Source organism: Malaclemys terrapin, chromosome 1 (assembly GCF_027887155.1).
Source record: "Malaclemys terrapin pileata isolate rMalTer1 chromosome 1, rMalTer1.hap1, whole genome shotgun sequence".
Classification (NCBI taxonomy): domain Eukaryota; kingdom Metazoa; phylum Chordata; order Testudines; family Emydidae; genus Malaclemys; species Malaclemys terrapin.
In genome coordinates, this window is record NC_071505.1 from 186928049 (window position 1) to 186953838 (window position 25790).

The window sequence follows — 25790 nt, forward strand, 5'->3', positions numbered from 1 at the left end:
AGGACAATGGATGTTACTCATCTTCATATTTTGTGACTCAAGCATTTGTAGTAAAACGTGGCAGAGCATACATTATGTAGGCAACTGGTATAAATTGGGGTGAAATCCTAGCCCCACTGAAGCCAATGAGTTTTGCCATTTTCAGTGGGGCCAGGACTTCACCCTTAGAGGTAGCAGTGACTTGAAGATCAAGACCCTACATTTCATATTCTGCTCTACAGTTATTCTGCCAATGGCTTAAGGTTAATCCTCTTTCAAAAACTGTTAGTGCAAGAGATTAAACAATTGTGGCTCACCAAAGGACATGCACTGGCTAGAAAAAGAGTTGTCACATCCAGATATTTTGGAGAAGAAAGGCACTGCTTCCCACTACCGAAGTCTGGACTATAGGATACCTAACAGAACCAACTTGCAAGCCACTTAAAGCTTTCTATGAAAGATGCAATTCACCAGATAGTGGCAGCTAACTGATGAAGTTGTCCAGCTGTTTCATTTATCCAGCAGAAGTTGTCTCCTAAGCTGCAATAAATAATCATTTAGACTAAATGATTAATATTTAATAAATTACTATAAACATTTGAGAAGCCTTTCTGCTAAAGTATCAAAATTATGGAAACAAATTGTTTCCCTTTAATATGTTTTTTCAAATTGATGTTAAAATACCACCTTTTGCTTTCTTTAAAAAAAATAATTAAAATGCAGAAGTTCTCCATTAGCAGCTTAGTGCTGGCACTACTGATCTATTGCACCTACAATACATGTAGGCGTGTCTTTTCAAAAGCTACAAGCGAGTCTGGGTGCCCACCTTGAAAGGGCCTGGTTTTGAGACAAGGCTGAGCACTCACTCTCTGAAAATCAGGCCCCTTTAAAAGGTCCATCTAACTGGATACCTAAAGCACAAGTCACTTAAAATTTAGGGTGTGTTTTTTTTTTTTTTTTTTTTTTCTCTCCCAGAAAATCCATTGGCCAAAAGACAAAGAAAAACAGCACAATCCCAAAGGCTTAGAAACACTGACATAATAGGCCTATTTCTCCCTTTGTACTGTGTGACTTTACAGATCCAAATATTTAACACACGAAGCAACATGGCTTCACAGTTGAAATGGGCTATATGTTCTGTGCATGTTTCTCTGGAAAAACAACTTATATGAACGGAAGTTACTAGTGAAACAATTTTAAATTCAGTTATAAAGCTAAATCCCTATGATCACTGGAGAATGGCAGTGGAGCATAAAGTTTCATTAACATGTTAAGGTTTTCACCAACTGCAGATAAAGAAAGCAGCAATAATGAGAGCACAACAGCTGGTTGGCATCCTTCCTCTTCTCTAACTTCTCTCTCTGACTTTACCTGCTGAACTTTTCAATCTTAGAAATCAAAAAATCGGGTTACACTATTAACGTTCAGTTTATAAAATACTTTAGATTACCTTGTATTTCAGATCAGGCTTTAATATTAAATTACCACCGATGTTTTATCATATGCTTTAAATTAACTTTAATGCAATAGCAGCTGCAGCTAATAATTCAAATATGAGAAGATTTAGAAATTCAAATTTAATGGTTCCAGAAATTCAGATCTTCACGCCACCGACACTAAATTCACCTATAAAATTAGAGGCACCATCCTGCTTAAGTGCATAACAGTATGTTGGATTGTACCTAGGTAGGTTTAATTGACTGAGTTGTAGCTGAACACTACTTTGGTGCAAACATAACTATTGAAATCACCTCTGAATTTTTAGAATACTTTAACATTTTAAAAAATATACAAATTAAAATAAACTATTCTTACATATATTTTCTTTTATATCAAAGAAGTGTTTCAGAACTCTTTACAATAACACAGTCCAGAGATCAACATGGATCATCCCTTTAGTCAAGCAATTTAAGATAATTCTGATATTATTTCCAAAAAGTTGGCTTCCTTCAACGTACAGTTCTTGACAGGACCAGTGCCTCCTCTTCATTTACTACACTGTTCATTTTATTGAAGAGGGAGAAGAACATTATATTTCAAAAAAAGGTCTCTCGACAAAGCGGGCAGGTGGATTTGTTGCTAGATGTGAACCATTTGTACTGAAAGAGAAATAGAAACATTTAAAATGTGAACATATGATGAATTTTAAAAGTGCTTTACACTTGAACACTTTCATTCAGTTTTGTTTGACAGGTGTAAGGTTTTATCAGATATAGTGACATATAACTTGCCAGTGAAGATGGCTACCAAATACTAAAAGGCTAGTAAAAGTTATTTTTCCAATAAGCGGTGATAAGCAACTTCCCCTAGCAGAAGCAAAGTCATATGAAATACAAATATAAAACAAAACAGTTTCTGAAAGATACCAGCCAGGATTCTCCCTGTTGTCTGGTCTCATTTTAAGAAGGTAGGATCCACAAGTGAGAACTCTCCTGGAATTATATTGTTAGAGAAGCAGTAATTTTCTTTTGTATGGCAATACAGACATCAACCTTTTCTGATATACTCATGATTACCATTTTGTCAGCTCTAATATAGCTTACATACTGCAATTTGAACCAGATTTTAAATTTAGGCAAAATACAAACATGTACACAAGACCACCTCTGGGTACTTACCAAACAGGCTGAATGGAATTTTTTCTTGCATGTTCTACAGGCTTTTTTGGGAAGAGAATAATTGGAACCATGTATGACTGAAAAACAGATCATGCAATCTTCAATGCCCTCAAACCGTTTATCCACGTTATTTTTCCACAAAGCCAAGCCTTCCATAATACTTCCATTCTAACAGAGGGAAAGAGTCACAACAGCAATCAGTGATGTGTTAACATTTTAGAACATCTCTTATTTCTATTCTAGTAACACCCAGAAGCCCCAAGCAGGATCGAGGCTCCTTTGTACTAGGTGTTGTATACATACATAGTGGGACTTGGACCCTATCCTGAAAAATTAATCTAAGATGACATGCTATTTATGAAGGGCGTGGTAAAGAGATTAAACGTACAATTTTAATGTATATAATCAAATAAAGCCATGTATTTCAACTACAGTGGACAGTATCCTATAACAGATCCTTCAGATTTCAGACATGTTCCTCTCTACAGAGAACTTGTAGTGGACAGTGTGCATTTAAGAGCATTTATAAAGCTATTTGCATTAATCCTTTTGTTAGTTTCTTATAATCACAGGTGTAGAGTGACATCTATAATTACCAACCAACCCAATTTTAAAGGGTCTCATGTTAGGGGAAGTTTTAAGACTGTAATAGTTCATCATCCATAGATGTAGATCCTGATATTACATTTCAGTCAACACTATATTGCTAAGATTGTTCTATCATTTTTGTGTCACTCTTTGTATGTCCTAAATTGTCAAAACCAAGGGCTTGGCCTAAAACTTCACCTGGTGAGTGAGGTACGTGCTTAACTGTAGCATCCAATTGCGCCACTGCTGAACAGCCACACCAACCCTCTTTCCACTCTCAACTGTTATTGAGCCCAGTGGGTAATTTGGCGGAAGCTGTATTATCAGTTCAATGAATATATCATCAACTGAATAGGTAGCAATCACTTCCCGAGTAGCAGACCGAGCTTTTACCTATAGAAAAACAGAAACATTCAAAAGACTGGTGAGATCTCACTTTACATTAAACATACACTTTCTCAAGTCTTTTTATATTACATGAAAGATCCATAATTTACAGCATATGCTTGGACCAGGAAAACAAGTGACTGACAAATATTTTCATTAAAGAAAAATGCCAACCTTTGCCATGCCAAACTAAACAGAACTGGTATCAGCCAATCAGATTGAAAGATGGCTGACAATCACTGATAAATTTAAAAAAAAAAAAGACACTAGCCAGAAGGTACCATATTGATAGTGGTCTTGCAGAAAACAGCACTTATATGGATAACCTCTCTGACTGAAGTACATGCACCAAGATTTTCTACACTATTCCAAATACAGGAAGACAGCAATTATACAGCGAGCAAATGTCATCCTACTAAACCAATACCAAATGAAATTATACTATCAATCATTTATGATAATAGAAATAAAGTCGTTTTATTCATTGTCAGAGGATCAGTCAGGTTCTGAAAAAGCAACATCTCTGCTTTGACCACTACAGCATTTTGATAAAGGTCTAGGGTAAAATCCTGGCTCCACTGAAGTCAACGGCAAAGCTGTTGACTTCTATAGGGTCAGGATTTCAATCCAATCACAACGGCAAGAGAGCACTATCCTGTGATAGTTCCAGTCCACTGATATTCTCTCAGTGATCTTTATCTAGCTGGCATTTAACACACCTTACTGTATTTAATGCCTGGTTTAGAAACATTGGAGAGTTTATATTTCAATTTTTACAAGACAATTCACAAACAACTTTTTGAGAAGATAAAGGCCTTACTAACCGTCATGCCATTAAATAACTGTGTGCTAGTCTGCACAGAAGATATTTCTTGTAAAGAAAGTACATTGCTGACATATTTGCTTGTAAATTTATCTACTACATTGAAGACCCGTTTCTCACAGCTATTCCACCAAAGCCTAACCATGGCTGGCAAGTCCTTCAATGTCATATGATACACCGAGCAGGCCAAGTGTGGAATCTGAGATGACAGCACTGCTGTATCTGGGGGGGGAAAAAAATCAAAAACATTTTGTCAAATATCATATAGCTGACACAGCATTGTTTCTGCCCCATCCCTATAGGAGCATTATTTTAATAATTTGATTATATCACAGAGCCTATTGCGGGTGATGGAAAGAATGCCAAAAATTCCCAACCCCTCTTGTCCATAAATGCTATCCTTCTTATGAACATTCAGATTTAGAGCTGGTCAGAAAAACTTCAACAGAACCATTTTCCCTTGGAGAAAGCAGCTGTATCTAAACTGAAATGCTCTGCCAAGTTGTGTTCATTTTGCTGAAATTTTACCAAAAAAAGGGAAAATTGTTCCAACAACATCCAAGTGTTCCATTTGGCTGTTTTTAAAATGAAACATTTCAATTTCCTTTCTAAACAACTTTTCATTTTATTTTGGTTATGTTATATAGTAATATGAAAATGATGAAATCAAAACAAACATTTTAATTTTGAAACTGTATTTCCTTGCCTCTGTTACCAATATCTCTTTAGATTATTGGAAAAATAATTTTTGAGTCTAATTTTCTTTTTGCACTTCTTTGGTAGAACAATGAAAATTAACTACCGTATATACTCATTCATAAGCCGAATTTTTTAGTAAAAAAGGGAAGCACCAGAGAAGGGGGTCGGCTTATGAACGGGTATAGAGAAGGAGAGGTGGGACACAGCCCTTCCCCCCCAACAGAGGGAGCAAGGAGAGGCAGCACAGCTGGCAGAGACAGAAGGGAAGAGGCGGGGCCAGAGTCTCTCCGCTTCTGGCCACGCTGCTCTCCCCCCAGCCTCCAAAGCAGCTGCAGCTCTGGGACAGGCAGGCTACAGCCGTGCCACTCGGCCCCGCCCCCCAGAGCAGGCTGTGCCCGTGCCGCCCGGCCCACCAGAGCACGCTGCGGCTGCACCGCCTGGTCTGGCCCACCAGAGCAGGCTGCGGCCGCACTGCCCAGCCTGCCGGAGCAGCTCCAGCCAGGCCGTTCATCCTCCCTTGGGAGAGTGTGGGGGTCCTGGGCTAGGGGTGGGGTCATGTGGGGGGTGGTCACCGGGGTTACTCCCCTCACTCTCAGCTTCTCCCCCCCCCAAAAAAACTTCCCCACCAGTTGCTGTCCCGGCCCGTCAGGGTAAGCAGATGGCGCGCCGGGACACTTTGTTTACATATAGGTTTACCTCTGTGCCTGCGGATGCTCGAGGTAAACAAACCATCTCGGCCCCCCAGCGGCTTATCCTGATGGCCTGGGAGCCAAAGTTTGCTGACCCCTGATCGGCTTAGGAATGGGTTATAAAAATTTTCCATGTTTACTTATCCATCTTGGGGGGGGTCAGCTTATAAACGAACCGGCTTATGATCGAGTATGTACGGTAATCTACTTAACATTAGTCTTTAGACAATTTAACACTCTGTTTCTCATGCATTAGCACTCTGCTGCAACATCTGTATTTGCAGATATGTGAATGCAAATACGAGTTAAGTATTTTGAAGAAATTTTTATTAACTTCATATATATTTTTAAATAGACAATTTAAAAGTTGGCTTAAGCTACCTAAAAGTGTCAATTTAAGAAATGAAACAAGAAATCTGCATGCAGATTTTAACATATTGTAGGCTTAAATATTTCCCCTTTTTTGCACTACCTAAACCAGTGGTTCTCAAACTTTTGTACTCATGACCCCTTTCACACAGCAAGCCTCTGAGTGCAACCCTCCCCCCTTATAAATTAAAAACACATTTTTTAATATTTAACACAATTATAAATGCTGGAGGCGAAGCAGGGCTTGGGGTAGAGGCTGACACCTTGTGACCCCCTGAGGGGTCACGACCCCCAGTCTTAGAACCCCGGATCTAAACCCAGAACATGTGCAGACACGTTGGTATTAAGGATTTCCCATCACATCTTTTTCTGGAAATAACTCAGTAATGAGACTAAGGAAGGGATATGTTTCTCTAGGATTTATCATTTTCTTTCACTAAGAAGCATATTTTAACCTTATTAAGGCTGAAGTTACTCTGCGTGAATAAATATCATATACATTTTTACTAACCTTTGACACCTAAATGAAGTTCTTCAGTAAAGAAAGTTTTTGTATCCTTATCTGGGACTTCAGTAGCTGGCCCTGAAAAGGCAGGGTTTTCTGGCATAAGCCTGAACAGGTGATAAAGAAGTTTATTCAGATTCTTAGTTCTTCGAAGGTACTGTGAATATAAAGCCCGCAGCTGGTGGGGGGAAAAATAAAGTATGTATGAGTCCTAATAAAAAGCAGCTTGTTCTGATATGAACATGTACATGTAGAGAGGAAGGTTGGTCCAGTGATTAGGGCACTAGCCTAGGACCTGGTAGACTCTGGTTGAATTCTTTGCTCCACCACAGACTTCCTGTATGACCCTGGGCAAGCCTGTCTGTAACTCAGTTTCCTATCTTGAAATGGTAGTACTTCCCTACCTAATGGGGTGTTGGGAGGGTAAATACATTAAAGATGGCGAGGTGCTCATCTACTAATGGTGATGAGGACTATATAAATACCTATGATAGACAAACATCTACATGTAAGATACATGGAGATAGACTGATTAGGGCAGTCCAACATATAGGCTATCTGGAAAAGCATTCTGACACCAAAGTCTATTACTATCTTTTAAGTGAACTGATGGAAGCCTCATGGTTCAAGCTATTGAATTAGACTAAACCAAGAACTCAAGAACATACTGTAGGGAACATTCTTGTGCTTGAATAGGCGAGATGAGCTAAGAGAAATGGAAAAATCTAAATTTAGAATGTTGTTTTAGCTTTCTTTCCAATGAGCTGTTAACACAGAATTCATTTCCATTACATCTATACCTACAAATGTGATTGCCACAAATGAAATAGGAATCCAAATGGTTTACTTTGGTATATATTATGTATAATGTCATAACGTTTATATCACCCTTTAACAGTAAAAAATTACATTATTTTGGACAACTTCTTAAATGGGATTTAGATACTTTAAAATATGATACTAAATTTAAAATTAGGAGTCACTGATGCATAGAGTAGATCAATTGTAAGAATAGCAATGTATGCAATATACCTTGTACTGTGAACTATCAACCACATTACCTTAAAAATACTGTTCCATGTCCCTCAGGTATTGTTTACTGATTGAATCATAAAAGTTTTCTGGTGGCTAGTAAGGTTAACCACAGCTGTATATTTAATTAAAGACTTCCTATTTACAAACAATAGTTTGAATTCAAATTACGTATCTCTTGCAGCAAGATTGTTTTCCTTAAACGGACATTAATACACAGGTTTTACAGTGATGTCTTGCTTCCTGTCGAGGAAGATTTCTAAATACTGTAAAGTAAACATTTAAAAGGTGAATAAATAGGATATTAATAAAATGCCAATGAGGCTGCTTAAAACTGCTTACAACTTATATATTTTAATAAAATTCTTAAAGCATTATATTTACTACTCAGTGTAGTAACAGCTTTCTGCACTGCCATGTCAAACACATGAGTTCCACTGCTAGCGTAATGGCAGAGCTACTAGTGCTGTGTAAGAAACGCTCAGCACTAGGGAAAGGAGAGATCGGTAGTGAGTTCTATCAGTATATTTAGTGTTGATGGGGTCTAAAAAGAATACCATTAATTCTGTATCAACTGAAGGCCTGAAGCCACTGAATACTTAAACGGAAGAAAAATATTAAGAGGAAACTTCAGGACCAGATGTAAACAACCAGGACGTTGGCCAGATAAGAGTGTAAAGAAAACCCACTGGGAGAAAAAACATTCATTAAATACATACTTGAGAAGAAGCTGCCTTGAAGAAAGTTAATATTAATTTCCATGTGAGAAGATATCCTAAAATGAAGCAGAACTCTTCGCTCAGTGGCTGAACAACTGCATACTCTCCAACAGGAATGCAATCTAGGATGTTTTCTAGAAAGAGTTCTTGAGTGGCAAGAACAGACATAAGAGCTGCAGGTGGTGACCTATGGAATGATAAGGCATTATATTTGCCATAGTGATGAATTTTACAAAATAAAACTTTCTTAAAACACAAAATGGTTTTATTTTTTACAGCCTGCTCAGCATCCTCTCAGTACCAGGGATCTCCCAGGGTTGTGAGTTCAATCCTTGAGGGGGACATTTAGGGATTTGGGGCAAAAATCTGTCTGGGGATTGGTCCTGCTTTGAGCAGGGGGTTGGACTAGATGACCTCAGGAGATCCCTTCCAACCCTGATATTCTATGATTCTATGAAATACTTTTCTCAGTTCTGCACAGCAGTATTATATTTTAATACTCCTCTCCCCTTAACTAGGCAGACCTCCCATTAACTTCTGGTAGGAAAAGCAGAATATAGAAATTGAATGCTACTATGGGGATCTGAACGAAGGACTCGGGCCTTTATTTGAATTGCTTTAACTTACATTTGGGCAGAACTCACAGTGTGCTAGTGCTGGATAAACACAATAGAAAGCACAATCGATTCTTACCACCTAGGCAAGTGATAATACTGAACTAACTGCTCCTGAAGTTTGCTTTTTGCGATGCTATACCCCATGACATGCAACAGCCCATCCCCTTTAAAGATGCAGAACTGAAGTCAAAATAGAAAAAACAACAACAACATACAAAGCTGATTCCTCTTCTTCATCACCATAGGATCTGAGATCCTCATCATCAAATTTAGGCAACTCGGGCATTAACCTGTGGAGTTGAGAGGAAGGTGGAGTGAACCAGTTTTCATTTTTACTGCCTACATCATTTATCTCTTATATCAAGAAAAGCATTAATTTGTTGGCAATGTATTTATTAAAACTAGTGCAGTGTCTATAAGACACACATCCAAAACTGGTTGCTTAAATTACAGGTGCCAGAAGGCACATAATCTTGCTCAGTTTTTCCCTTTACTCATCTTTACTTTAGGAGGACTCAGAAGTCCTAACATCTATACTTCTGAGCAAGCCTAACATCAGCCTTTACAGACCTTTGAGGGCACTCTAAATGAGAGGCACAAGCTGCTATGGAGCCAATGTTTCAGGTCATATGTACCTTACAAATAGCATGAAAGGTAGCTAAGTATATGTACCACATTTCAAATTTCTGGCAGTAGGGCTGTCCAAAGAAAGTTCAGAAGAATCTTGAGAATAAGGAAGAATTATTCCCCACTTTCCTCATACACAAATGTCTGAAGAGTTTTGGTTCAAACTCTCTAGTAAAATTTACCTTCAGGCAGAGACCAAGTCAGGAAAATTTCAGCTCAACAGACAAAAGTTTTGGAAAGCTATGTATATCTGAAATCACAGGGTTAGACTGAAAACACTTAGGCAACCCTGGATTGTAGTAATATTGATACTATAGTTAAAGCACAAACACAATTCTGTCAGAAAATCAAATTACATTTTCATGTTCTTTACTAAAGTTTTTCCTTTATGTTAATACATTAGTCTAAAATTAAAACATTTATAAAATTACTCAGCATTTACACTGAATATATGTATATCAAAGTTCACTACATGTACATAAATTACCACTTAGCGATTTTTCCAAATGGAAAACTATTTTACTAGCCTCCTTACATTTCAAAATGCAAAATTTTACAGAGTTTAAAAACAGAGAGGGAAAGATCACTGGTTGATTCCTTACTTATATAGCATGTGGTAGACAGTGATTTGTACAGGTCTAGCTCGGAAGAGCAGCAATGGAGATAATGTGTTTAACAAGGTCTGTAGGTTATCTGGAAGGTTTGTTTTCTGGCCAGCAACAAACTTGGCTGGCAGTTTGTGGTTCATCAATTGGTCCTTTGAAATGTATGTTAGAACTTCACCTAAGGACTTCAGTATAGAGTTCTGAAAGGATTTTTCAGATGCATCTTTGCTTTCCCCTGTTCAGAATGGAGAAAAACAGCAAGTTACATTTGTAGCTCAGTTTGTTATGGTTACAAGTGGGTTCAATCACAGACAACTAAGGCACACTATTTCCACTTATCTAAATTATCCAATACTAAATATTATTAAAAATCGAAGTGTAATTATATATCCCTTAAATATTTTCACTGATTGTTGCTCATCCACTATGTGCTAGTTAAATACTGTCTAACAACTACATGAATAGAGCACTCAATATAATAAAGTCAAACTTAGTCTGTCATTTATTCTACTTAAAAATACCTCTACTCAGGTCACTTGTCATATCAAGCTACTACCCTGCTTGTCATTTGCCATATACTTGCCTGTGACTTTTACCAACAAAGTTAACAGCAAGTTGTGAATGCCTTCAGAAAAGAATTCCTTCCATTCACTGATCAGGTTCATCGGAAGATTTTGGATAGCCTCAGGAGTTGCTGCCTGGAAGTAAGCACTAAGGGCAGAAGCCAAGTCACAGCTGACACAGGCAAAAATTTGCACCAGTGGAACACGATAAAGCGAATGGTTTTCCCTTGTTGTCTGGAAAAAATGGCAGTAATTTCTTAGTCCTCACTCTGCTTTAAGACAGTTGTTTTATACTACATTTATACAGAGTTATAGATCACTATAGAATTTGTAGTTCATCGAGTGCTTTGAGATGTTTGATGGAAAAGCAAGCGTCAGTTATCTCTACAAAATATACTATGTGAGAATTAGTAAATAAGACAAATCTGTGCTCACGCCACTTCAAAGCTCCTGGTATTTGACCTCACAAGGTTATTAAGAAACTTCTGCTGGATCCCAACGAAAGTAAATAAAATACAATAACTCACCCCAGCTCTTATCAAGGTTTAGAATAATGGATTGTTTCCATTTTTACAGAACCCGTTACATAATGGTAGGCAGAAACTGCCACCAAGTGGATTCAAATAGTAATGTCTGTATCTGCAACACTAAACCTTACACTGCCAAGTAGGCCAAAACCAGAGTTTAAAAAGCACCCCCGTTCCCTCCCAAATATAAAAACTTCATAAGCTTCGTTCATTAAATCATTTCCGCATTGTGGAAAACTTACGTTCAACCAGAAATTACTAAAATGGTGCTCACTCCCTTGGACAAAAATCAATCCCCTCCCTCAAATTGGGCTCCTGCTTTTATTTTTATTCTGTCAAGATCCACAAAAAGTAATATAACTAACTACTGAAAATCCTCTAAAATGATACATCTATATAGCAAGTCCACAAATGTGGCTGCCACTATGTTTTGGGCTACTGTCTTTAAATTAACATCCATCCTTCCAGTTTGTAATGATACTGGTGTAAAATGAATATGTTTCTAGCCGAAGTAGAGGATGCAACCCCTGTACTTATATTATGTAAAGCACTTTCACACCCTTCAGATGAAAGATGCTATAAGAACATACAGAGAAAGGTATTAAGGCTTAAATATCTGTTCTTTAGCTTCCTTATTTTAAATGCAGAAGAAAAAAAATACGAGTCTAGTGTCAAATGAATAGGTGTCGAATGTCCATTCTGAGAGTCCTATTTCAGGATGCAATATACTGTTTAGCAATGATGCTTATCATATTACCTCTAACCAAGCCAGCATGGAGCACATTATGAAGTCCCACTCATTGTCCATCAGTGGAGACGTGGAATATTTTAACAACAGTGGAAAGTAACGGATCATCTCTATATTGAAACCAAGCAACTGAGGCGTTGCTTCTTTAAGATTGCTGAAACAGAAGTACAGAAGTTAAAACCAACCTCATTAATGCAGAGGAATAAAATATTTCTGTTCTAGCCTTAGTGTTTCTTCTTAGGCCAAATTCATATTCTATACTGGAATCTGCCTAAGTGCTTAAAATACCTTTGCTTTCTTTGAGGTTAGTTCCTATGTAAACTAGTAAGTCTACAGAACAGGACAAGATAAACCAACATGCAAACAAACAAGAAGTTCTGTGATTCTAGACAGGCCACCAGCTACACATTATACTTATCTATTTGCTCAAATAATAACCTAATGTAAATCAGTAAGTTTAGAAACTGAAACTACAGTTTGCATTATACTCCAGGACACAATTAAAAATGGGTTTACAAGATTTAATGATTTCCTGTAGCCAATAAAATATATGAATGAATCAGAGTTTAGTTTCAAGTGTGAGCACCTGGGTGTGCAAATCCCACAAGTTAATGCACAAATTGATACACAAACACCCACAACGACTGCCTACTTTAAATGTATAATGCAGGCACAATGAAATTCTCTTGCCAGTTTGTCCCCATTTCACAAATCTCTTCAGTAAACCCAAGATGGATGAACTTCAGACAAATGAAAGTATTTCTTCTCTGCATGTTAAGACTTTGGTCAGATTTTCAGGCCCAGATTTCTAAAATACAGGTGCCTGAAATTCACCTCCCAAGTCTTTATTTAGGTATCTAAATAAGTGATCTGATCATCAAACTGCTGGGTATGCAGAAGCTGCTAGACGCTCAACCCTTTTGAAAATCCCGCTATTTATTAAGGTTCTTCATCACGGATGTAACCCCCCAATCCTGAAAAGACGTATGCATGTCCTTAACTTCAAGCATCCAAGTAGTCGTACTGAACGGGAACTTTAAAAAATAGATTTTTATCTTTAAACTCTTTGTCCTTCTAAATAGACTGTTTAAAAATACATAATAAGATTTGGCTATGTTCAGTTATAGCAAAGTTACCCACCAGCTGAAAAGGAAGCTGTCCTCATTATCATTTCTCCATGACATAATGATTTTTAATATTCCAGGCAGGAGCTCTCGACAATCAATGCTTCCACTGTGTAAGCAGGAGTTTAAAATGGCAAGATATCCAAAAGCTCCTACAATACATATGTAAAAAAGCACATATAACACGTTGAATGCTCTTGAATATATTCATGTATTTATTAACAAGACAATGCCAGCACAGGAAAGGAAAAGTGCATATCCAATTACTACTTTTTGTTTGTATCTTACATATACAAACATACAAAAACTTATTCTGGACAATATTTAGATTTCTCTTATTCTTTCGGTAGTTAATCCAGTATTACAATTAAATGCTAGGATAAGTTTACACAGTTAATATAAAAGTGATTAAAAAATGCAAACTCAGGTTCCAACAGCGCATTTATCCTTTGCAGCACAAAACAAAGAGTAACAGGTTAAACCAAGGGTGGGCAAACTTTTTGGCCCAAGGGCCACATTGGGGAATAGAAATTGTATGGTGGGCCATGAATGCTCACAAAATTGGGGTTGGGGTGCGGGAGGGGGTGTGGTCTCTCGGGTGGGGCTGGGGCTGGGGAGTTGGGGTTTAGGATGGTGCTCTGGGCTGGGACCGAGGGGTTCGGAGGGCAGGAGGGAGATCAGGGCTAGGGCAGGGGTGTGGGCTGGGGATGAGAGGTTTGGGGTGCAGGAGGGTGCTCTGGGCTGGGATTGAGGGGTTTGAAGAGCGGGAGGGGGATCAGGGCTGGGGTAGGGGGTTGGGACGTGGGGAGAGGCTCAGGAATGCAGGCTCTGAGCAGCGGTTACCTCAAGCGGCTCCTGGAAGCAATAGCATGTCCCTTCTCAGGCTCCTATGCGTGGAGCAGCCCCCGACCCTGCTAGAGCTGGAGCAGGCCATGCGGCTGCTCCAGGAGCTGCGTGGTATGGCCCCTGACCCAGCGCCCCGGCTGGAGCGCCGGAGCAGGGCTGAGCCGCGTGGTGCAGCCCCGACCCTATGCTCTGGCCAGAGCGGGGCCAAGCGGCATGGTGTGGCTCGCAGGCCAGCTTAAAACAGCTCGTGGGACGGATCCGGCCCGCAGGCCGTAGTTTGCCCACTCCTGGGTTAAACTATATATTTAATGAGATAATTTGGAAAATAAAATATTACACATGTGCAACATGCAGAAACTTGACACTTATGTTAACTGTGAACCCTTATTACTGCATTAATGTATTTTTTCCATTTAAATTTCCATTTTAAAAGAAAGAAGAAAATATGCATTTACACCTTCTGGAGAATAGGTACATTTTTTACAAGCACCATACCAATGACGTGAGCATTCCATTAACTGCACCATTTATATGTGCACGTCAAGGAGCATACACCTCACACAAGACCTGGTGCTGTATTTACAAGAACTTTACCAGCTCTTTCATGCAGTGAGTAGAGTACAGACTCAATGGGAAACTCGTTCCTTGACAAATGTTTAGAAACTGGGCAAACATTCCTTGGCCAGGACCCTTTGGAGAAATAGGATGGGGCAGAATGGGACATGTGGACCAGCGGAGCTGACTGGGAATCTATTCTCCTCAATCACAGAGGAGTGTGCCGAAGAGACACATGGGGATCTCCTATACAACTAGGGAATAGTCTAAGGACCCACTCCCCTGTTATCTACTTAAAATTTCCCAGGTCAGGCCCTGGTGGCCCAAATGCAGTCTCAGAAGCAAAGACAGAGAGCCCAGAAAATGTTAACTGAATGTATAACCCAATGATAATATAGTCAAATACACACTAGTTGTGCAGAAAATAAAAAATCTGATGGGGCAGGAAAATTCAAGATTCTGATCAACTGTTCCCCCTTAACCAGTGTTTAAAAATTCACACTTACAAAGCCTTTACAATATGTCTATTTGCAAGTGCTCACCTGAAGACACAACACAGTTTTGCCCAAATGGTCATGAATTTGTTTTGACAATGCTAAGATTTTCAAATTCAGCAAGAGATATACTCCTCACTGAGGAACAGTGACATGACAAGTATCAAGTTTTTATGTAGCTTGGTCAATAAGAGCATGGCCAAAAATGAATGAAAACAAGGAAGAAGAGGGAGGAAGAGTGTTTTGTTTTTTATTTTAACTACACCATACTCAAACACCTGAAAGGATTTTGCTTATACTCTCCCACACAATTCTTCTTTGGGCAGAAACCAACTATAAAAAGTTTAGGCTCAAAAGGGTAATTTTTCAGAAAGTTACGCCTTTTCAAAAGTGACATAGGTCACTTAGGAGTCTAAATCACATTAATTCATACTGCAACACTGAGCAGTGCTATGCCTAAATACCAAAAAAATCTGGACATGGGTCATTTGTTTCCCATTCTGGATGGGCCATGTGGGTAATACTTAGTTATATATATGAGAACAGTCCTTAATAGTTTATAAAACTGTTGGTACAACATGTAATCAAGACATAATATGCTGACAATTGAAGATAATGCATTTTCATTTCATTAACAACAATTTGTTTGTAGTAAACAGTTGCCTTATCAATAGTCTATGAAGCATTACTACGAATAAATTAATTACAAATTCGTCCCATCTTAAATTAATAAACCAAACTGTCTGAAGAGTGTATAGTTATGTTACTGACCATCAGTACTGACGAGCTCGGTTTGCATGCATGTCATAAGTTTAGCAGTACACTGGATAACTAGTTCTTCCTTTTCTTCTTCGGGTAAAAATGGAGACAGGCTCTGAACTGTATGTAAGTTGCCTTCTGTTAATGGGAAAAACCTGTTCATGTAAACAAGATACCAAGAATGAAACGGGGAAACAAAGATCAGTTTTATTATAGGAAAATGTAAATTGGCTCCTAGGGATCATGGATCAAAGAAGGATTATTTCATATTCTGCTTCTTTCAAGCCATTTATATACAGTAAATTGCATTTATTTTACACTGCATATATAAAAGATAAACAGTACCCATCCTACATTTCATTCATCAGAACCAGTAGCAACGCAGTATCAACAACATTCACTCACAACTACAAGGAATTATGAATTGTAGTATTAGAATACCCTTCTGTCATCTTATAAAGTTGTTTTATTTCACTGGATGCAATATTCTTTGTATGGATCACTCTAACCATGGCTAAGGCCCAAAGTCTTCCACACTCTTTTGATCTACAGAAGAAAAAGGAAAAAAAGAACTATTTAATTTACATGTAGATTGTACACATACACACACACCCTACATATGTGAACATATCAAGGAAAAGACCTTAACGAAAGAAGTCAAAATGAAATCACACCAGTAAAAGCGATCTCTGTAATAGATCATATCAGTAAAAGTAATAATCTCTCTAGTGCAAATGCCAAAGCCAGAATAAGTCAGGAATGTTATATTTCATCAAGTATTTTCTAAATCAGTACCTACCTGCTAAATAATATTTGCAGAAGGTTGGTTGTATTACCAAATGCACTTAAGTCCTCATATGTAATACTGATTACTTGAAGCATGTTGAGAAATTCAAGGAGGAGACAAGGAGGGTCATCAAGTTCTTCAATCCACTGCAAAGAGTATAGCAGTTCTGCAACTAATCAAACAAACAAAAGTATCGGTTTTAATATAAGCATGGTGTATGCGGTGAGCCTCTGCTTACATTTCCATGTATCTTGGTAACAACACAAAAAAAGCCAACATTCGCACATGACTTCAGTTGCTGAGAGGAATGAGCTGGACTCCTGGCACCAACACTTAATGTACTTTGGGGTTAACAATAGGTAATAATCCATGATTAATTTAAGCCATTCTAGATGCTTAGGCACTAATAAAATGAGAAGAAAAAAACAAACAAACAAAAAAGCATGGAAAGGACTCTAGTTAGTGACTCCTCTCCTACACCTTCATATTTTCTTCCTCTTCTTGGCTCTAATTTTCCTGACTGCTGCTCCTAAACTAGGCAGTCAAGACCGAATTTCAGATAATAACCCCAGTCTGAAGTTAGAAACCAGTTCTTAAATTACTGTGTGTTTGTTTCTTCTTCATCCTCTTATGAAGGACCACACTGAGAAGTTACATTCCTCTTCAATAGCAACAGAAGAAGAACATGGAGTGGCATCACTACTTCATAAAATGCATAATGTCAATGGTCAGATCTGATTTAAAAACATGAAAATAATTAAGCCACTTCATAAGTAAAAGCGACTGAATGAGAGGGAGGTACGGATGGAGTGATGAGGATAAGAAATAATCTTATCTTATTGGTTGCAATAATGTCTCCAATCTCATGCTTAACACTCAAGTATGTACCAATATGCCTGGTTACATTGCATGTATGCTCACCATGCAGCAGGCAGTGTTTTGGGATAGCCGGTATTTAAGAACAACTATTTTTACCTCAGTGTATGCTAAGAGGTTAGTTGAGAGAGTATGAATACAAGCAAAAAATGAAAGGCCAGAAGGGTTCTAGATATATGAACACCACACTAAAAGATACTTGTACACTTAAAGCAGGATCAGAACAACAACTGTAAAAGATGTAGGATAAAGTAATAATGTCAGCTATATTCCAAACCTTTTATTAATAATTGCTTCCACCAATTAATACAATTTGGTTCACAACTACAATATAAAGTCAACTGCTCTTTAGTTTTACCATTCTTACTTACTTATATTTTCAATTTTCTTCCTCTCTGCATCGTGGTTTTCAAACACCACCTCATGTTCCTGTATAAGTAGTGCCATTTTACTTAACAATGCTGCAGTGCACAGATGGTTTGGAAGTTTAGTTGTTTTGCATAGCTTAACCTCTGTTCCTGAGTGCTCACAGTTCACACTCAGTCTTCCTTCCAAAAGAGGTTTGTGTAACCACTGTAACAAACACAAGAAAGGAGCTGTCCACAATTACATGTAATTTTTACAGAATAATACAAAGGCTCAGACATTTGTGTAACTTTTCAAATTCAAAATTACTTACAATGTCACTTAAAGTTCCCACATTGAGATTCCCAAGTGTTTATAACAAATAGCCAGTAAAGGTATCATAACTGGAGAACTATTCCCAACACAGGTCTAATTGCTGTAGCAAGGTTATCGGTGGGGGATTCCTAATCTAAATTTAAAATCCTTTTCTGTCTAATTTCAATCATATTGCCAACCAAATTAAAGAGAGACACTTGTAACTTCAAACTTGCATTTATGTCTGAAAATTGTATACACAGTATAGTTGCAAGTAATACTATGAGTATTATACCCTGACAGTAGTTAAGGAAAAATAGATTTTTTCAGTTTACTCTGCCTATTTGACAGCACTTTGAGGACAGTCAGTTTCACTGTTTTCTCTCTGTATCCCTAAATCAGTTGAAAAGACTATAAACAGCTGCAGAGGAACAATACAAGCCTTATAAAAGGATTATTTTAAACAAGATTTACTTTTAAGAGGTCACTATCAGAAACTGCATTTTTTTAACCCAGTAAATTGCAAAATAAAGCAAGTTGACACTGTCCTTTAAACAGTATTTTATGTAGAATCCAAAAAGAGGGGAGTTTTTATATTTACAGATTTTGTATAGCATCATTAGGGATACAACAGCCTAAATGTTCTGTGCATGTATGGCCCTGTAGATGCATGCACATACCCTTATCTTCCCCTCCAATATGGAAAGGGACTCATCCACCTCCACTGCTTTCTCATCTGGACCTTGATCCTACAAGCTTCTGAGCTCTTTGGCCTTGATCCAGCTCAGCACTTAACCTATACTTAACTGTAAGTATTCACGGACTTCAATGGGAAGAAGTCTTATGCTTAGAGATAAGTGTGTGCATAAGTGTGCTGTATCATGGCCAGAGTAGCATAGCACTATGCAGCATTGAGCTCCTGGACCTCACAGGGGGTGGAAACTAGACAGGCAATAGAAGGAGAGGCACACTTCACATCATTTCCAACCACAGTGCTCCAGAGATTAAGCAGGAAAGATTACAGAAAAAGCAGCCCAGGTTGTAGATACATCAACTATTTCGTTGTGCAGTAGTTTTCAGACTGCAGTCATTTTCATACCTCAATGGGTAGGGATTCTCGCAACTTTTCCCATTCAGAGTTGTTTGGAGTAATACATCCAAAATAAGTTCCCAGAAGACAACCAGACAGTTCCCCAGCTTCCAGTAGCTTAGTCAGCAAATCATTAACTGCAGAGATCAAAACCTGAAGGCTGAAAATGTGGGAGAAAAAATTCTTCCTGAGAAATTAAGCACAATCATGTGACAACAAGACACGACATTTCACATCAGTACCAGGCCACATCAATGGCTTTTCACTTTGCATTTTAGTTCATGCTGTTACCTCACAGACAGACTAATAAACATTTTAATTATTTAGGACTTAAGTATAGGCTGATGCTGTTAAAGCATTAGTTTTGAATTGATTATTTCATATTTTAATATCCCGATACAAACAGATACACAATAAACATAGTTACCTTTTAACATCCAAAGAGGAAGACTGAATTTGATTCTTGACCCACAATGCAGATTTATGCAAGAAGGTGCTCTGTTTCTGCATATAGCCTACCTGATGCACAAGCGAATTTAGGCCAGACAACCAAGTGTGCTTTAGTTTATTGACAAGTAAATCTAAACACAAAAAATAAGGTAGTTAAAACATTAACTGCCAAATTACATACTGCATAATGATGGGCACATTCACTACATCACTGTTCTGTTAACATGTGAAGTGGTGTTTCTCAAACTTTTTAGGTTGGTAACCAATTATTTGAAGTCAAAAATTTGCAGGACCCTCTTACATTTACTATAAAAGTAAGCAAAATATGTATATAATTATCACACACAGCTTGAAAAGTCAAGCATACAAAAGTTGTTAGGAAATGCCAGAATTAAGGATGCCCGAGCAACCTTAATTTGGCCAACTTGTGCATATGTATTATGATATCATTTTTAATTCCAGGCCTACATTTCTATGATTCCATGTAAGAGACTTCAAGAGGCCATCAAGTCCAGCTCTCTGCACTGAGGCAGGGCCAAGTAAACCTAGACCATCCCTGATAGGTGTTTGTCCAACCTGTTCCTAAAACCTCGTATGACAGGGATTCCACAACCTCTCTTGGAAGCCTATTCCAGAGCTTAATTACCCTTACAGAGTTGGAAAGTTTTCCCTAATATCTAACCTAAATCTCCCTTGCTGTAGATTAAGTCCATTATTTCTTGTTTTACCTTCAGTGGACATGGAGAACAACTGATCTTCTTCCTCTTTATAACAGCCCTTAACATATTTGAAGACTTATCAGGTCCCCTCTCAGTCTTCTTTTTTCAAGACTAAACATGCTCAGTTTTTTTAAAACTTATCTCCATAAGTCAAGTTTTCTAAATCTTTTATCATTTTTGTTGCTCTCTTCCAAACTCTCTCCAATTCATCCATGTCTTTCCTAAAGCATAGCTCCCAGAACTGGACACAGTACTCCAGCCGAGGCCTCGCCAGTGTCGAGTAGAGCAGGAAAATTACCTCCCGTGTCTTACATACAACACTGCTGTTAATAAACCCCAGAATGGTATTAGTATTTTTTTGCAGCTGTAGCACATTGTTGACTCTCATTCAATCTGTGATAGTCTAGAACCTCCAGATCCAACACTTATCCAGTTATTCCCCATTTTGTAGCTGTGCATTTCATTTTTCCTTCTTCAGAAAAGCACTTTGCACTTATCTTTATTGGATTTCATCATATTTCATCTCCAAGTTGCCAAGGTTTTTTTGAATTCTAATCCTGTCCTCCAAAGTGCTTGCAACACCTCCCAGATTGGTGTCATCTGCAAATTTTATAAGCATACTCTCCACTCCATTATCCAAGTCACTAATGAAAATATTGAATAGACCCAGGATTGACCCCTGCGGGACACCACTAGATGCGCCTTCCCAGTTTGACAGCGAAACCCTGATAAAATACGCTCTGAGTACGGTCTTTCAACCAGTTGTGCACTCACTTTATAATAATTTCATCTAAACCATATGAAAATGTCATGTGGGACTATGTCAAAAGCCTTATTAAAAACAACATCTACTGCTTCCCCGCTATCTACTAGGCCAGTAAGCTTGTCAAAGAAGGAAGTTAGGTTGGTTTGGCATTATTTGTTCTTGACAAATCCAGGCTGGCTATTCCTTATAGCTCTATTATCCTGTAGGTGCTTACAAACTGAATGTTTAATAATTTGTTCCAGTATCTTTCCAGGTATTGAAGTTAGGCTGACTCATCTATAATTCTCTGGGTCCTCTTTGTTGCCCCTTTTAAAAACAGGCAGTAGGTTTGCCCTTCTCCAGTCTTCTGGGATGTCACCCATCCTCCATGAGTTCTCAAAGCTAATTGCTAATGGTTCTGAGATTGCTTCAGCTAGTTCCTTACATATGCTAGCCTGCATTTCATCAGGCCCTGCCAACTTGAATACACTTATCTAAATATTCATATACCTGTTTCTTTCCCTGTTTTGTGTTCCTTCCCCCGTGTTAATATTAATTGTGTGGAGTATCTGGTCACCATTAACCTTTTTAGTGACGACTGAAGCAAAACAGGTATTAGACACCTCAGCCTTCTTGATACCATCAGTTATTAGCTCTGTTTCCCCAGTAAGTGGCGCACTCACACTTTCCTTTGTCTTTCTCTAGCTCCCAGTGCATTTGAAGAACATCTTCTTAGTGTCTCTTACATCCCTTGCTAGGTGTAACTCACTTTGTGCTTTAGCCTTTCTGATTTTGTCCCTACATGCTTATGCTACTCTTCTGTACTCCTTCTTAGCAATTTGTCCAGATTTCCACTTTTTGTAGAATTTCTTTCTGATTTTCACGTCATTAAAGAGCTCCTGATGCAGCCATATTGGCCACTTCCTATTCTTCCTATTGGGATAGTTGGCAGTTGTGTGTTTAATATGGTCTCCTTGAGAAACTGCCAGCTCTCCTGCACTCCTTTATCCCTTAGATTTTCTTCCTATGCGATGTTACCTACCAGTTCTGACTTTGTTAAAGTCTGCTTTTTTTAAGTCCATTGTTCTTATTCTGCAGTTCTCACTCCTTCCTTTCCCTAGAACCATGAAATCTATCATTTCATGATCACTTTCACCCAAATTGCCATCCAACCAGGGGTGCTGGAACAATTTTTATAGTGTGGATGCTGAGAGCCAAACTGTAAAACTCTGTATATAATGGAAACCACTTCAAGCCAGAAGGTGCTGCAGCACCTCCCGCACCCCTAGTTCCAGGACCTATGCAGCCAACTTCAGATTCTTAACCAATTCTTCTCTGTTGGTCAGAATCAAGTCTAAAATGGCTGTCCACCTGGTTACTTCCTCCACTTTCTGAAACAAAAAGTTGTCCCCAAAGCACGCAAAGAATTTATTGGACGTTTTGTCATATTATTTTTCCAACAGATGTCTGGATAGTTCAAGTCCCTCATGACCACATACTATTTTTTCCCACAGGACCTCAGCCTTAGTCAGTGCACAGAATGGAAGGTGCTCACTTAATGAGCACCTTCAATTTCCTCCTCATTGTTCAACATGTGATCTTAGGCTTTATTTATTTCACACTATGCAAACTCTGTTCTAAAAAACAGAATTATTAATTTCTTCATGGGCTTCAGTGTGGTGCTCTTTACTATATTATCAGAGTGTTTCACAAATACTAATAAATTTATTTTTACAATACCCCTGTGAGATAAGGGTGTAGCATTTTACAGATGGGGAACTAAAGCACAGAGAGATTAAGATAAAAAATATTCACTAATTTTGAGTATCCAATTTGAGATGCATAAAACCTGATTTTTCAGAGTTCAAAGCATTATACAGCAATGTTCAAAGCACGGCTCTCATTGACTTCAGTTGCAACTGTGCGTATTTAGCAAATCAGATCCTAGTTCTCAGCAAATCAGATACTGTAGTCTCAAATCAAGCGTCCAAAAAATGAAAACACACTGCAATACCAAACTCCCCCAACCCCCTTTTTTTTTTTTTTTTTTTTTTTAAAACAGGTGGTCATGATGCGATTTGATTAGCATCACCCAGGAACTCTGTGGCAGACGCAGGGACAGACTCCAATTCCCCAGGGCAGCATTCAACTGCCTTAACCATGAGACCCCTCCTTCCTTTTCCTGCAATCCCTTCCTTCATTTATTCCACATCTTCCAATTTCTTCAACAAATAAGGCACAGGTCCTACAGGCAACATCTCCTTCAACACGCAACCTGGCCCAATGACTATCCATTGTCATTCTCAGTAACAATTCATAGTCATTCTATGACTATCTGTTGTCATCATGGACTAGGAAAAGAAAGCAAAAATGTCTCTATAGCCTGGGGATTAGGGCACTCACCAGAGAGAAGGGAGACCCAAGTTCAAGTCCTGGCTCTAATGACTAATTATTTATAAAAAAGTAGAACAGCTTCACGAGAAGAGAGTGAGAAAGCCCCATATCAAAATATCCCATAGACCAGTAGCTTGGGCACTCCCCTGCAATGTGGGAGACTCAGATTCCTCCTCCTCATCAGGTAGAGGGGGGAACTGAATCCAGGTTTCCCATATCCTAGGTGAGTGCCCTGACAAATGGGCCACAGTGTAAAAGGGAAGTACCACATCAGCACCTGTTCCTGAATCTTCTCCTTCACTTTTGTCAAAATGTCTGAAAGTCTAAATAAAGTTTTCAGATCAAAACAAAATGTTTCAACATTACCAAAATGTTATAACTTCTTCAATTTGGTTGAAACTATTTGGCAAATTAGACATAAATTTGAGAATAGTTTTGGTCAATCAGAAACTGCAATTATTCATCTGAAAAATGTCACACAGCTCTAGTTATAACTGACCAGTTGAGAAACACTGATCCCACTTTATGTGGATATTACTTGGGTAATATGTTGTGGAGTTTTTTGCACAAAACCTTAAATTTCTGGAGGTGGCTTTTCTCTACTATTGCCCTGAAGATCAACCTTTAATACAAACCAACATTAAACACATCTGCAAATAAAATCAGAAAAATAAATGTTCTAAAGTCAGATTTTAGTTTACAAAGTAATTCCTGCACTGGGTTACCTGACAAGTGTGTAGCATCCTGGCTCTGAGCACACAGTTGGAAAATAGTGAACAACAAGTCTTCGGAAGATGGCATCAGTAAGCACCCTTTAACTGAGCTGAAAAAGTTAGAGGCTACGTCACATATGAATGATATTGATGGTTCAGTATTTCCAGCTTCAGAAAGATCCTTAGCTTTTGAAAGAGCTGCTTGAAGTTTATCAATAATTCTTTCAACATAAATGTCACCAATCAAGGACTCTATTTAAAAAAAAAAAAAAGACTTTATGATTACTCTGTGACAAGTAAGATCCTACAGAAGCCATCAGATGCTATAAACAGTGTCTGCCTGTTTTTCCAGATTCACTAATATTGAAAGCAAGATTAAAGGGAGAGTCTGCTTTAATTTTGTATGTGCTACAGCTTGATTCATTTCACTTTAGTCAAAGATGTCCTAGGTCTTCAGCACCTGATGGAACACACCCAACATATTCTTGGTAGTTTGTTACACAAGCACTTTGCACAAAATGAATGGTATACGTGCAGCAATACCTCCAGTTCCATAGCCATCCTCTGAAATGCCTGACACTGACTCATGATAGGGGAAACATTCAATCCTGGAGACCTGCATTAGGACTTTTAAGCCGGCAAGTCTGACTGATTACTTTTCTGCAAGCAAGTTTCCTGCACCCTTCTCTGGGACCCAGCAGCAAAACACAATAGTATTATGAAGATCTATCTATTCTACAGTATGCATTCATCTTACTGGTGCATCTCTTGGGAAATTATGAACCACTTCTTGGGCACCAAAAAGAACCCAGCCTTCAAATAAATTACAGAACATTAGGGCAAGCATCTTAATAAATGCTGGCAAGCTAAACAAAATGATAGCATTATAAATACATTGACTTTAAAATTGGATAATACACCTGAATATGAAACTCATTAATACCGAGGTGTATATTACACTTGCCACACAAGAGAAGCAACAGTTGGAACAGGTGTACCATACATCTCTCAATGCAGATGCCCCAAATAAGCAGACTTAGGACTTATAAATTGCTTCTGTTGTCTGAGGTCAGAGGGCTCAGATGTGGATCCATAACCCTTCTGATTTGACACTACTTTTTGAACAGTAAACTTCAGATGGTATGGTCTATTCTGCAGTCAATCATTTAGTAAATCCAATCTTTGCATTAAAGAATTATACAATTAGAGAACTGGAAAATCTAAAAAGAAAGAAGATTAACACTAATCCTGTTAACAGGTACACCTCTACCTCATATAACACTGTCCTCGGGAGCCAAAAAAATCTTACCGCGTTATAGGTGAAACCGCATTATATCGAACTTTCTTTGATCCGCCAGAGTGCACAGCCCCCCCCCCCGCAGCACTGTTTTACCGCGTTATATCTGAATTCGTGTTATATCGGGTCGCGTTATATCAGGGTAGAGGTGTACATGAAAATGAAGCATATCAAGTCACTGCTCCA

At 38.3% G+C, this 25790-nt stretch overlaps 1 protein-coding gene across 1 annotated transcript in view; it reads right to left on the bottom strand.

Moving 5' to 3' along the window:
* Positions 1-1537: 1537 nt before the first annotated feature.
* Positions 1538-25790, bottom strand: part of LTN1 (listerin E3 ubiquitin protein ligase 1) — a 44437-nt gene continuing 20184 nt past the window's right edge. Inside the window, exons 13-30 of the mRNA XM_054047700.1 lie at positions 24320-24559; positions 19714-19867; positions 19296-19446; positions 17908-18109; positions 16673-16832; positions 16315-16419; positions 15886-16028; positions 13236-13371; positions 12105-12249; positions 10841-11054; positions 10255-10492; positions 9241-9315; positions 8409-8595; positions 6664-6835; positions 4397-4617; positions 3384-3578; positions 2598-2765; positions 1538-2078 (exon numbers count right to left, since the gene is read on the bottom strand). Of these exons, the coding sequence (XP_053903675.1) occupies positions 2016-2078; positions 2598-2765; positions 3384-3578; positions 4397-4617; positions 6664-6835; positions 8409-8595; positions 9241-9315; positions 10255-10492; positions 10841-11054; positions 12105-12249; positions 13236-13371; positions 15886-16028; positions 16315-16419; positions 16673-16832; positions 17908-18109; positions 19296-19446; positions 19714-19867; positions 24320-24559 (2969 nt within the window). The 3' untranslated portion in view covers positions 1538-2015. The remainder of the gene's footprint in view (positions 2079-2597; positions 2766-3383; positions 3579-4396; positions 4618-6663; positions 6836-8408; positions 8596-9240; positions 9316-10254; positions 10493-10840; positions 11055-12104; positions 12250-13235; positions 13372-15885; positions 16029-16314; positions 16420-16672; positions 16833-17907; positions 18110-19295; positions 19447-19713; positions 19868-24319; positions 24560-25790) is intronic.